This window comes from Chaetodon trifascialis, chromosome 8 (genome assembly GCF_039877785.1).
Source record: "Chaetodon trifascialis isolate fChaTrf1 chromosome 8, fChaTrf1.hap1, whole genome shotgun sequence".
NCBI classification, from domain to species: Eukaryota; Metazoa; Chordata; class Actinopteri; order Chaetodontiformes; family Chaetodontidae; genus Chaetodon; species Chaetodon trifascialis.
The window spans coordinates 805,001-818,005 of NC_092063.1; the positions used below are offsets into that span (position 1 = coordinate 805,001).

At 44.6% G+C, this 13,005-nt stretch overlaps 1 protein-coding gene across 1 annotated transcript in view; it reads right to left on the bottom strand.

Annotated features, from left to right (window-relative positions):
- Positions 1 to 13,005, bottom strand: part of slc6a8 (solute carrier family 6 member 8) — a 34,709-nt gene that overhangs the window by 12,751 nt on the left and 8,953 nt on the right. Inside the window, exons 2-6 of the mRNA XM_070969443.1 lie at positions 10,934 to 11,065; positions 5,897 to 6,164; positions 4,504 to 4,636; positions 528 to 662; positions 189 to 292 (exon numbers count right to left, since the gene is read on the bottom strand). Coding sequence (XP_070825544.1) covers positions 189 to 292; positions 528 to 662; positions 4,504 to 4,636; positions 5,897 to 6,164; positions 10,934 to 11,065 — 772 coding nt within the window. The remainder of the gene's footprint in view (positions 1 to 188; positions 293 to 527; positions 663 to 4,503; positions 4,637 to 5,896; positions 6,165 to 10,933; positions 11,066 to 13,005) is intronic.

A 13,005-nucleotide genomic window follows, 5' to 3' on the forward strand; every position in this document is an offset into this window, starting at 1 on the left:
CACACAAAAAACTCAGCGTGGATCAAACACGTCACATTATTCTGTGCAGCTGTGCTAAAGCGGCTAAGAGACGTCCTGCAGAGACGTCCTGCAGAGACGTCCTGCAGAGACGTCCTGCACAGACGTCCTGCACAGACGTCCTGCACAGACGTCTTGTGTGTGTGTGTGTGTGTGTGTGTGTGTCGTACTTGTAGCAGTCGTTGTTGAAGCGGTTGTAGCTGCCCAGAGCTGTCAGAGCTCCGAGCCCGATGGCGTACGAGAAGAAGATCTGCGTTCCAGCGTCAATCCACACCTGAAAGGAGGCCAGAGGTCAAAGGTCACAGGTGAACTATTGCATCTGTTTTGTATTTAGTTTGCAGTGATTGGATCAGAGGCGCCGCCATCATGACGAGTCGTTATGAAGAGAAATAAACAAGTAAACACATCAGTGAACGAGTAAACAAAACACAAGACGAAGAACAAGTCACGATTTCACCCTGAACCTCGTCTGCCAGGCAGCGTGCTGACTCTGACTGAAGGACACCGACCTGAGCCTCCCCCAGTTTGGACCAATCAGGTTTGATGTAGTACATTATGCCGTCGTAGGCTCCAGGAAGTGTGACTCCTCTGACCAGCAGGATGATGAGGACCACGTAGGGGAAGGTGGCTGTGAAGTACACGATCTGAAACACACACAGACACACACAGTACTCAAATACTTTCATACAAGTTTGAGGTACTTGTACTTTACTTGGATATTAAGCTGCAGACGGAGTGTCAGCTGTCCTCCTGTTGGACAGAACATGAGACGATGAGCTTGTCTGGACGGACTCAGTGAGGTGAGGACTGTGACCTTGGTTGAGTTCAGAGTTATAAACAACACTCTGGTTCACAGCGACAACGGTTAACTAGCTACACCTCCACCACCTCCACCCTGACACTGAACCTCCACCCATGACCTGAAGCAGAGCACCGTCCTTTAACGTGGGTGAGAACCAGGTGAAGAAAACAAGCATGGACCTGATCTGAGGACACAGCAGGAGACGAGACCTGCTGAGACACACACACACACACACACACACACACACACACACACACACACACACACACTCACTCAGAGGAATGTGGAGTTTCAGCACCGTGGAGAGCGTCTGGTCTCAGGTGGAGTCGAGTTTCAGTCAAATCACAGTGGAGGACATTTTTCTACAATAATCCCACACACCCTGAGACACACACACACACACACACACACACACACACACACACACACACACACACAAACCCTGAGACAGACACACACACACTGCATCGACTGCATCCAGTCTCACTACCTGTTTGACACTGGTTTCACTGGTTTACCATCTGTACATACACAGTATATGTACATGTACTTGTGTTGGATGACCATCATTACGCTCTACGAATGCTCTCTCTCTCTTTCTCCCAGTGTGTCTCGGCCTCTCTCGCCCTGCTCTGATCTGACACTCAGCTTTCAGCCTCCTGCTGATGAGCAACAATAAAAAACTGTTTCTGTTGGTACTGAGAGCCGTGTGAACTGTGCTGGATTTGTCCTGAGGCCAGAAACAGACACACACACACACACACACACACACCCTGCAGGTTGGAGGTTGGAGGCTCACAGGGCTCAAATTCCTGAATAATATAATCATAATAAACTAACATATAATAATAAAAGCAATCATTTGCTTCACATGGTTGAACGACACACACACACAGACACACACACACACACACACACACACACACCATCTTGTACTTCCTGCTCGCTCTCTGATTTGCTTACATTCTTCCGCTGATGTCTTTGTTTTTCTGTCAAAGCTTCAGAAAGTGAATCTTGGATGCTCAGAAACACTCACTGCCCTGGATGACGCCTTGGATCAGACTCCCAAACCAGCCTTCACTATTGATGATTCTAACTGGCACAGTACCAGCAGCAGACTGAGAGCATCCACTCCAGCCATGACACGGTTCAGCATCGTCCACCGGGAAGACAAATCCAGCAAGAAGTGAACCAACCAACCAACCAACCAACCAACCAACCAACCAACCAACCAACCAACCAACCAACCAACCAACCAATCAGCCAACCAACCAACCAATCAGCCAACCAACCAACCAACCAACCAACCAACCAACCAACCAACCAACCAACCAACCAACCAACCAACCAACCAATCAGCCAACCAACCAACCAACCAGCCAACCAACCAACCAACCAACCAACCAACCAACCAACCAACCAACCAACCAACCAACAGGTATGACCTACTGACTCCTGAAGTGAGAGCAGTTTTAAAGCAGGTGTTCGTCTGTTTTGGGGTTGCAGGGAGCTGAATGGTCCATTACTGTTGTCACTCTACATGCTGCCACTGGGTGGCGTCATTACAGAGACAAAGTATGTTTCTATGCAGACAACACACGACTCTCTGGATTAAATCTGAGGTTTCAGTCTTTGTGTCCTCCAACATTCAGATCTGAACTTCGAGTCTCACATCAACAAAGTGACCTAAACTTCATGTTTCCAGCTGAGGAACAGCTGAAGAACGACCGTTTATAAACCACGAAGACTGCAATGGTCTCTTTACTGACCTCCAGGAGAAAACCACTGAGAGACCAAAAATCAGAACCAGGAGCAGAGACCACATGAGTCCAGTTTCAGCTGCTCTGCACTGACTTCCTGTTATGTCAGGACTGATTTTCAGGTCGTCCTCCTTGTATACAAAGGTCTTAATGGACGAGGACAAAGCTGTGTTGGTTTACTGGAGGTTTCCAGAAACATCTGAGAGGAAATCAGGACTGCAGCTTCTGCCAAAGCTGCTGAACAAACGAGCTTCAGGCATCAGGAAGCAGCTCGATGAACGTTTTTAACAGAAAGCTGAAAACTGATCTCTGAGCTTCAGCCTTTAACGAGCTTTGACTTCGTCACATTGACGCTCTGCTGCTCCTCTTCATCAGTGATCAATGATTTTACTTGATTCTAGTTTCTGTGAACTGTTTCACTTTAATACTGTTGTTCAGTGGTTCATGTTCCCTCTCATTGATGCATCCTCCTTATTTTCATCCTTATTCTCTTATTTTCACTCTTATTTTCAAGTGGGTTTGATTCTGCATCTTATTCTACATTCATTTCCCAGTTTTTATGTTCATTCTGTGTATTTTTACGTGAAGCACTTCCTGCTTGTGATTTCTGTTGGAAAACGCTTTGAGCTGCATTTCTTGTATGAGAGGTGTCACACAAATAAATATCTTATCATAAGTGGCTTTTATCAAACCTCAAACTGTTTACAGTTGCAGTGACGTCATGTTCAGGCAGTGTCAGGCTGTGTGTGTGCGTGTGCAGCGTGTGTGTCGGTGTGTGTTGTGCTGTTTTGCAAATTAATAACTGTAAAGACTCTGAATCTGAAATGAACTGTGAGGTTAAAGGTCAAGTCACAACCACCTTCACACACTAATGAAAGGTTCAGTAAAGGATTCAAGGGTTTGACTTCGCTCACAATCTGAGGGCCATCTTAGGGTTTTCACTTACATCCCGTCTGGGGACTGTGAGTATCCACAGTACCAACAGGAGGCGATGCTTCATGCAGAGTATTATTACAGTACAAGTACATGAGTATTTCTCTCTGTGGCTCTCAGTCACGTCCCACTGCAGTCAAGCTGCCCTCCCACCGAACAACCAATCACAAGCTGCCACCTCACAGCTCCCACTGCCCCTCCTCACCCCCCGTAGTCATGGCAACACTTAGTCTACCATGTGACAGCAGTGTGTACGAGTCTCATCACCATGAGCCAATGAAGCATGCGAGACACACACACTCACACACACACACACACACACACACACACACACACACACACACCATGAATCATAGCAGCACGGCCTCGTTTGAAGGATGCAGTTTTAAAGGAACAGTCCAACATTTCTTTTTGTAAGAAGCAGGAAAAAAAACAAAGTACTTTCCGAATACTTCAAACCTGTCAGACCGGATGCTACGAGGCCTCGTGTGATGGCGTCCTCAAAGCACACCATGTTTAAGGACATTTCACGGTCATTGAACGCTGCCTGCATTTTATGAGCTCTGGACGTGCAGGAGAGGACGGAGGTGTCATCGTGGTCAGGTGACCTTGGCCGTCATGCTAACAGTAACAGACGTGGATCGATGTTGTGAGAGAGCTGCTGGTTGGTTGGTTCAGTTTAAGAAAGGATAATTGTTTGGGTTTAAATAAGTACGATAGCTTACGGACATGACGTAGGTCCACATTGTCTCCTGCGTTTGTTTGACCGTCCATCCACCCACCCCACCTTCCTCGTTACACCTCGTCACGTGACGAGCTAAGTGCCGTTTGATTTACATTTTTCAGCTCTGCTCACTCCCACAAAACCTGCCAGAAACTCGTACAACATCAGGAAGATAACTCTAAGAAAGAAAACTCTTGAACTGTTTGGCATGCCGAGATAACAGTCAGCAAATGAAGTTTACGTCAGAGACGAAGTGAATGTCTTACCTTCCCAGTGGATTTGACTCCTTTCCAGACGCAGAAGTAAACCAAAACCCAGACGGCCATCAGACACAACATGAGCTCCCAGTTCAACTGTCCGGCTTCATCCAGACCAGAAGAGATGTTCAACACCTTGTTCCTGCACGGAGAGAAGAGGATCATGTTTATCAGACCATTCAACAACAACAAAACCAACAAGACACCAGTGTAAAATATGATCATTTATTCATTTGGTGGTGAGCGACAGCACGTGGTTCAAACAGAAGAAAGCTTCCAGTGACGTTCATCAGAACAACAAGAGAAAAAGAGGTTTATATTCCTTCATTGAGTCATTCCTTTACAGTCTTTTACAGTCACCTGTCGTGTCCTGATTTCACCTCCTCAGAGACAGAAAACTGCTGATTCAAACACTCACGAGCTCTTTCACCAAACCAGCACTTTCACCTCGTTAACCGCTCATCATGTTGATAACCTGTCATGACAACACGGCCTCAGTGCAGCAGAGAAGTCCTGTCCACATTCATTACTGACTGTAATAGGCTGAGACACCTGTCAATCAAACCAAACACATCCCAAAATGTACAGTAGATATATTAGCAGCTGTATTTAAGCCCAAATATGACGTAAAACAGGTGAAATTAGCTTCAGGGAACCTTTAATCTGGTTATGTTCCATTACAGCATGTAGAAGAACAGCTTGTGACGACGAGCACATGGACTCGCTATCAGGGATTAATCTGGCATCAAACCTGAGGGCAAACACAGAGAAACTGTTCCTACGTGACTACGGTCACTGCTCTGACCTTCAACCACGTCCCATAACTATCGCACCTTTCTGACCGAGAGTTAAAGAACCTTACTCAAGACCCCGTGTCACGTTCCCATCATGTGCTGTAAAAACCCGAGGAACATAGGACCCCGGGAGCACAGGAACCATGTGCCACAACAAACTGGCACCAATGATAGCGTGACCTTATTAGTTCCAGCAGAATTCATAATAAACCTCCAGGAACATGTCTCCTCACACTATTTCCGTCCTTCGGTGCAGGGGAGAGACGTCTGTGGCAAACGCTCGTTAAAGTGAGTCTGTTGAGTGAACACAGCAGACGTGGGTTGGGATGAAGAACAGGCAGAAGAGTCCGTAAAGTAAATCTGTCCCTCAGTGGTCGTCCAGCATCACGCGGTAGAAGTGAGGTAGCTAGCATTAGCTGCTGTTCTTAGGCCAGTTAAACCAGCTGCACCCGTCTCAACTGATCCAGTTCAACCCAACAGATCGAGCTGTATCAAACCTCACCTGTTTAATCTGAGCTCACCTGTCCACCACAGCCCAAAGAAAGACAATCCAACATTCCTCAGGTTAAACACAACAGAAACCGGAACCCAACCAGACCAGAACTCACTCCCAGAACTCGATGATGGGCGATCGTGCGTCAGCCAGTTCGGCGCAGGTCATGTTGGCGCTGATGGTGGTGTTAGCGAGGCTGCCATTTTTACAGTCCTGGTGACGAAAGATCTCGATGCAGTTGGGTGTGTTCCATTCGTTATCACAGGTGGACCAGGGGAGGACGCTGTTAAAGGACTTGATCAGGTAGTAGAAGCCCCAGGCCAACACCATGATGTAGTAGGTGTTACAGAAAAACACGATCACCATTGAGGCGTAACCCAGACCTGAGGAGGATCACAGTTATTTAGGATATGATAAAAAAACACAATGCACTTAACATGAGGATGAAGATACAGAGAGAGAGAAGAGGAGGAGAAAATGAGATATTACTCACAGTGATTATGATGACAACACTAAGAGTGATAATAAAAGCAATAATGATAAAAGCCAAGCACACAGGAAGACTCACATATAGGTTACTCATTTACCAAAGAGGTATTACTGAAAGGCAACAGAAAAAAAAGAAATGTCTTAAGACCATTTTGAAATGAGAGACTGAGGACGCCACGTCCACAAACCAGAAGGACAAAACCCAAAACAGCTTCTCTGCTATGAACCGACTCTGGGCTCAGAAAGACTACGAGGGCGAGCTGAGCCCAGAGGACTTTAAGCAGCTCCAACGTATAAGATGAGGCATTAAAGCTTTACAGAAGAGCCTTAAAGTCTTCTAACGCACACAGGAAGCCAGGCAGGTGCAACGAGCAGCCCAGACGAGCCGTTACCAGTACGAGCGTCTCGATATCCGGTTTGGACGGGCGGCCTCGGATTTGGACAAAAAGTTGATTTTGAAACACGGTTCACACGTTAATGGAAACTAAAAACACAGAGGTTCCTGACTTCGACTTTCATTTCAACAGACGGCAAAATTGAGATGAGATCCAACTTTGTCTGAACACCAAAGACTTTTAAAAATGACAGCTCGTGTTTTTCAGCATTTACTCATTTTCTAAATATTTTGTGTTGAGTAAAGTACATTTAGACTCCACCAGAAAAGAGAAAACCAGGAGCAGTGAGGTCACTGGGTCCAAACTGTACAACTACATTTATGACTTTATGAGCTGCAGTGACATCCAATCAGAGCTCGACTCTGACTGAAGTCCTGAACACCGTGTTATCAGCACTACGTGCTTTGTTACATGAGACTGACCATAAAGTTTGTCCTTGAAAGACCACGTCCGGAACATCAGTAACTACAATAACTACACTACAGTAGTTATGTTACTACATAACTACAAGTCAAAGAACCAACAGCTGATGGTCTCCACCGCGTACTGACCAGCGTCATCCTCTCAGTCCTGAGTCCTGAGTCCTGAGTCCTGAGTCCTGAGTCCTGAGTCCTGTCCAGTCCAGTCTCAGCTGGTTAAACCTCCTGATCGCCATCATCAGTTCTCACTGATTTTATGAACTACTCAGATCCATTACTCCAAGTAAAAGCACCAATATGACACCGTAAGAAGACTCCATGTCAACTACTTCATTTACATTTAGCTAATTTAGGCCGGTGGGGCCCACCGGTGGGTCAGGCCCCTCCAAAGGGTCAGCAGATCAGTCTGAGGGGTCATCAGATGAATAAAGAAGAAAAAACTAAGTTCTGATAAACAAACCTGTTTGAGTTTTTTGGACTTTTTAAAAAATGTTGCATAATTAGAACAGTCAGATTTCATTTCAGAGGGGAAATGAGCAAAAAAGATTTGATTTCATATTTAAATGTGTTGTGGAAGCTCATCATTGATTTTGTGTGTTCATCACGGCTCATGAATTCTACCTGTTAATCAGTAATTCCTGCTCTGCTCACAGAGACACTGATTAAATCATTGCACACTGATCAAGAAGGAACTTTTACTGCAGCTGGTATTCAGATGGTGATCTCTAAAGCTGGACTCAAACCTTCTGGACCACACAGGACCAACAGTGTGACCCAACGGCAGCACGGCAAAACAAAACATGCACAACGATATGTTGCAATGGTGAAACTGGATTGTTTACAAAGAATTTAAGAAAACATATCAAATAAAATGATTTTGTGCCATAATTCTTCTCTATAAAATGAAGCCTTCTCTTAATACTCTGTTGCAAACTTAAAATTAATGGTAAATGTCCTCCACAAGTTATTGAATCATTTCCAACGTAAATAACCACAATTATTAGCTCATTAGCACCTTCTGTGGGAGCTACGTAGCATCAAGGTTCAGATATGCTAACGTTAGACCGCCATGCCGTCTAACGTTAGCACTGCCGGTATTCTCTGCTGATCGGACCTGACTTTACCTTCCTGCTTTCGTCCACTAAAACGATTTCTGGTTTGCCGTCTACTGTCTGCCTGAATGCATGAGAGAACAAGAAACAAGTGACTAAAACATTAAGGTGTAATTTCCTGATGCCTCACCTGATAAATTCAGTGTGATTAAAAGTCACAGTCATTACGTCACTCTGAGTGGGTGAAAAAAACGTTCTCTGCTCAACAACACTGATTTCATTCACTGATCATTTTCAGTCTCTTCTTCTTCTTTGCTTTTCAAGCGCAGTTAAGCTACCATTGGTAAATCTCCTGCAGATGCTTCAAAAAGAATACCTGAAAGCCCCACGAGAGAAACCAATCAATTAGATTTGTACAGAAAGTGTCCGTTTTTTCAAGGTGATCAAAAAACTCCAGCAAAGCAGAAGTGACTTGAACTCATCAGTGACTGTAAACAGTGTTGTTGCTAAGCAGAAAAAATGTTTTGCGGTGGACTATTTTACTGAATTTATCAAGACGACGGGGAAACATGGAAGACATGTTGAGTTTGTAAAACAGGAAGGACTCTTCTTAACATAGAGGCTGTCTGTAATATAAGACTGATCCAAATAAAGGCCTGGTGCTCTGCGCAGGTGAATGAATGAAGCCACTGTTCAGAGCTCCAGGACAGCAGCTGTGACGTGAGATCAGTTTTATCCACATTTAAAACGAGTGATCACACAGAAAGCTAGAGGCAGAAAGTTGACTTCCCAACGTTTCTGAAGATGCTGTTTTCAGGTGTGTTGACAAAGGGCCGAAGTAGCATCAGCAAACTCTAATAGTCTTTGTTTGAACCAGATTTAATATCTATTCTTGACTGAATCTGTTTTTGACCCACTGCTGTCACTGTAAAATGAACTGTCTGTGTTCCTGCTGTCCAGACGATGGACACTCTTTGCATGTTTAGCTCAGGTAAATCATCCGGATGCTGACTGCCGTCTCTCCCTCTAACTCTATCAGATGGTATGGATGATGTGGTGGAGCTCTGTCGACACCACCTGAAGTGTAAAGGTCAGAGGAAAGTCTGCGTAGTAATCTGAGTCATAAAGAGTCAAGTGAAGATCAAACATCTAATAAACTTGGAGTGTAAAGCGAGCAAAGATATCAGAATCAGGTGGTGTGAAATAGATGTATTTATCAGTGTTGTGTGTGTGTTTTGCTGGTGTTTTTCCAGGCATGTCTGAGGGCACATACAGCAGGATTATCACCTCCAGATAAACCTCCACAGATAGTCAGAGTGTGTTTGCAGACTGACGTGACTCAAACTGCTTACTGCATGAATTCATGCCGCAGCTTTTTTCTGGTCCTAGATGCAATCACCCATTCATTTCTTTTTCTTTCTTTTTTTCAACATTTATTGGGAATGATGTTCTCAGTATACAATCTATACTTTACACCCACCCGCCTTCAGAGCATATGAGGTAGGAGAGAACCCTAATTGTGGTTCTACCGTCTTACCCGTCCTGTACCGACCACCCCTCGCTCATCCGGCTGATAACAGTCCACATTCTGCTCAAGTACAGCCAATACTTCCTGTTCACCCAGTCCAGCCTGCTCTCCTGCTCATTAAGTCCTTTCAATACTCTTTATTCAATACTTTTATGTAAATATCTCACGTATATATATGCACTCGTTTTTTTTTTGATAAAGAAAAAGGCAAAGATCATGCATGACAAAAACATGTTAGATACACAGCTATTAAAAAGGGACTAATAGTAACAATAAAACTGTATTGTAGGCATTGTGAGAAGACCTTTACTGTCCGGTTTGTATTCAATGAGCATGTCAGTGACGCAGGAAGGCGTGAAGCCGTTCATAGAAACAATAAGAAGCATTTTAAAATCAATACTTTGTTTTACTGGGAGTCAGTGTTAAAAGCTAAAATAGTTAAAATAGGAATGATGTGTTCAAACCTTTTGCTTTCGGTTCTGGCTGCAGAATTCAGAGTCTGATGGTGACTGGAAGCATCTTTAGATGCATCTTAAGATCTTTAGATGCTCCTGCTCCTGCATGGTCACAGGATTTTACTGATCGAGGAGTTGCTAAAGAATGAATGTGGTGCCTCAAAGTCTAACAACCTACTGTAAACACATTGTGGACATGTCAAATCGGACATCAGTGATGGACTAGATGAGCTCACTGACTGGACTGAGTTGGCAGAAACAGATGTGTTTAACAGTGTGTCATCAGCGTAAGTGTGACATGAAACATCGTGTTGCTGAAAGATGGAAGTGGGAGCATTCGCAAATCAAATGGCAGTGGACCAAGACTTGACCCTTGAGGAACTCCATCAGGAATGCCGACTTCATCTGATCCAAAGTTGCCAGTAGAAATACAGAAAGAAGGAAACCAGTTAAGAACATTTTCCTTAGGACTCTCTGAGGTCATTGCTTCCCTGTGGGTCAGAGACAGAGCCGACACGAAGTGTCTCTCTACGACCGACTCATTAAATCAGCTGAGGTCTTTCCTTCGTGGACCCATCTGTGCTCAGACTCTTATTGTTCTCTTATTATTGTTCTCTATCGTTTCCTACGATGACAAAGGACCAGCTTGTGCTGAGTATCCTGCATAGCTCCTCATTTGCCTCCCACAACATACTAAGAAGCTTTTATGCATAATAAATTTCAACCAGTATCAAACATCAGACTGGGAATCTAACAGACGTTCCACAGAGAGCACAAAGAAACAAAAGTCCGAGTCATTTTTTGGGTACTGCACCTTTAAACAGCGGAGCGATGTTCCAGACGTTGATGCTGCCGGCCTTCATGAACTGTCCGAGAGCGATCTCTAGGAAGAAGATCGGGATTCCTCCGACAAAGACAATCAGCAGGTAGGGGATCAGGAAGACACCTGTGGGAAGAGAGAGGTTAAAGGTTGAGTCCACGTTTTTTAAAGTCAATACAACACTCACAACTCACAACGGGTTTTATGTAATGAAGTTCAGCTTTGGCAAACAGCAGCCTGCTCCTCAATAAATCAGAGACTCCACTCGTAATTTGGGTCTCATATTTATTTCAGCAGCATCATGACGACAGATTTATGTAACTGAACACGAAGGAGGTGAATCTTCATCCCTCCATCATTCTTCACCTCCTCACTGTCTCTCCACTTTATTCATATTTAATCTTGTCTTCGTCTGCCTGAACACAGACAGACAAGAGGACAAAACGCTGTCCTTCTTTGTCTCAGAGTCAAATGTCTGAGGACAAACATGAACAAATGACTGTTTCTTGTTCATGAAAGAGACGAATCATGAATGCAGAAGAAGAACCAGAAACAGAAGTGATGACAGAGTGAACGGACCTTTCTGCACCTGAGTTTGGACTTTCATTGATCTTTTGTTGCTTTGTTAATTATGTGACTACTTGTGAAGAACGATCAAAGTAAAAAAGACAATAAAAAACCATTCTGTGGTAAATTTATGAATCACAGAGTCCTCGTGATGCTTCGTCAGTTTTTCCTTTGCTTTAGTTTGTTAAGCAGCTTTATGCTGTTGTTTTGCTGACAATGTCGACGTTATCAACGGTTATTATTTCTTTTGCTCTTCGTGCTCAAATGTCATTCAATTTCTTCAGTTCCCGGCAAAAATGTGAATTTTTTATCGACTGTTTGAAGGAAACAAAGAATCTTCATTCAGTCATTTGGCAGCTTTGATCCAAAGTGACGTACAGATGAACTCACGCACCGATGGCGCAGGGGTTCAGCGTCTCGCCCGAGGACACACAGCATTGGACTGCTGAAGCCAGGGATCGAACCCGACCTCCTGATTGGACGACCTCGTCTTTATTCTCAACAAGATTTAAACACATCAAAGGTCAGAAAGAGTGTTGAAATTATGAACAACTGATGCTGGAGCCCACAGCCACTCGTGATGTGTGTGATACACTGCCTGTCTAATGAATGAACGAATGAATGAATGAACGACTGATCACTGCCTCCTTCACTCTGAACTGGGGCGAGAGACATTAATGAACAAGTGGAAATGCTCTCTCTCTCTTTCTGTTGTTCGTTGGCATTTTAATTGGTGTGATGAAAGGTCTCACACACACACACACACACACACACACACACACACACACACACAACAGGGGGTAACTGGGTCACAGTGCCACTGGGAACTGGTATGAATGGAATCAAACTGGAATGATACTGGGAGGGGGAGAGAAAGAGAGAGAGGGAGGGAGGAGGGGTGATGATGTGAGCCAGGAGTTACATAAGAGTGACTGCCATTACACACCGTGGTATTATACAAGGGGGGGGGGGGGGGGGGGCAGAGAGAGGAGAGAGAGAGACCTTCACTCTGGTCATCATCATCATCATCATGTCCTCGGCTTTGAGTTCATTGCTACTGTTACAGGAAGAGTTCTGAGGTGTCCTCTGATTGGTTCGTCTCTGACAGCGACATGTTCATGTATCACGGGTGATATCACAGGTGATATCACAGGTGATACATCAAAACAAATCTACATGAGGACATGAGTCAGAGCTAAGCTAGGCTAACTTTAGTAATAATAAATAAAGTGAACCTGCTGACACACACACACACACACACACACACAGAGCTCTGGAGTTATTTCAGAAGCAGCTCAGGTGCACCGTCATCATGCACCGTCACCGATGACGCAGCCTCCAGCAAAGCTACAGCGGTTAGCTGTTGTGTTAGCCTAGCACAAAAACACAAGAGGTGCTGGAGAGTCACGACTGCAGAGAGGATGGAGAGGAAGCATGTCAGCAGCTCAATAATAACACACACACACACACACACACACACACACACACACACACACACA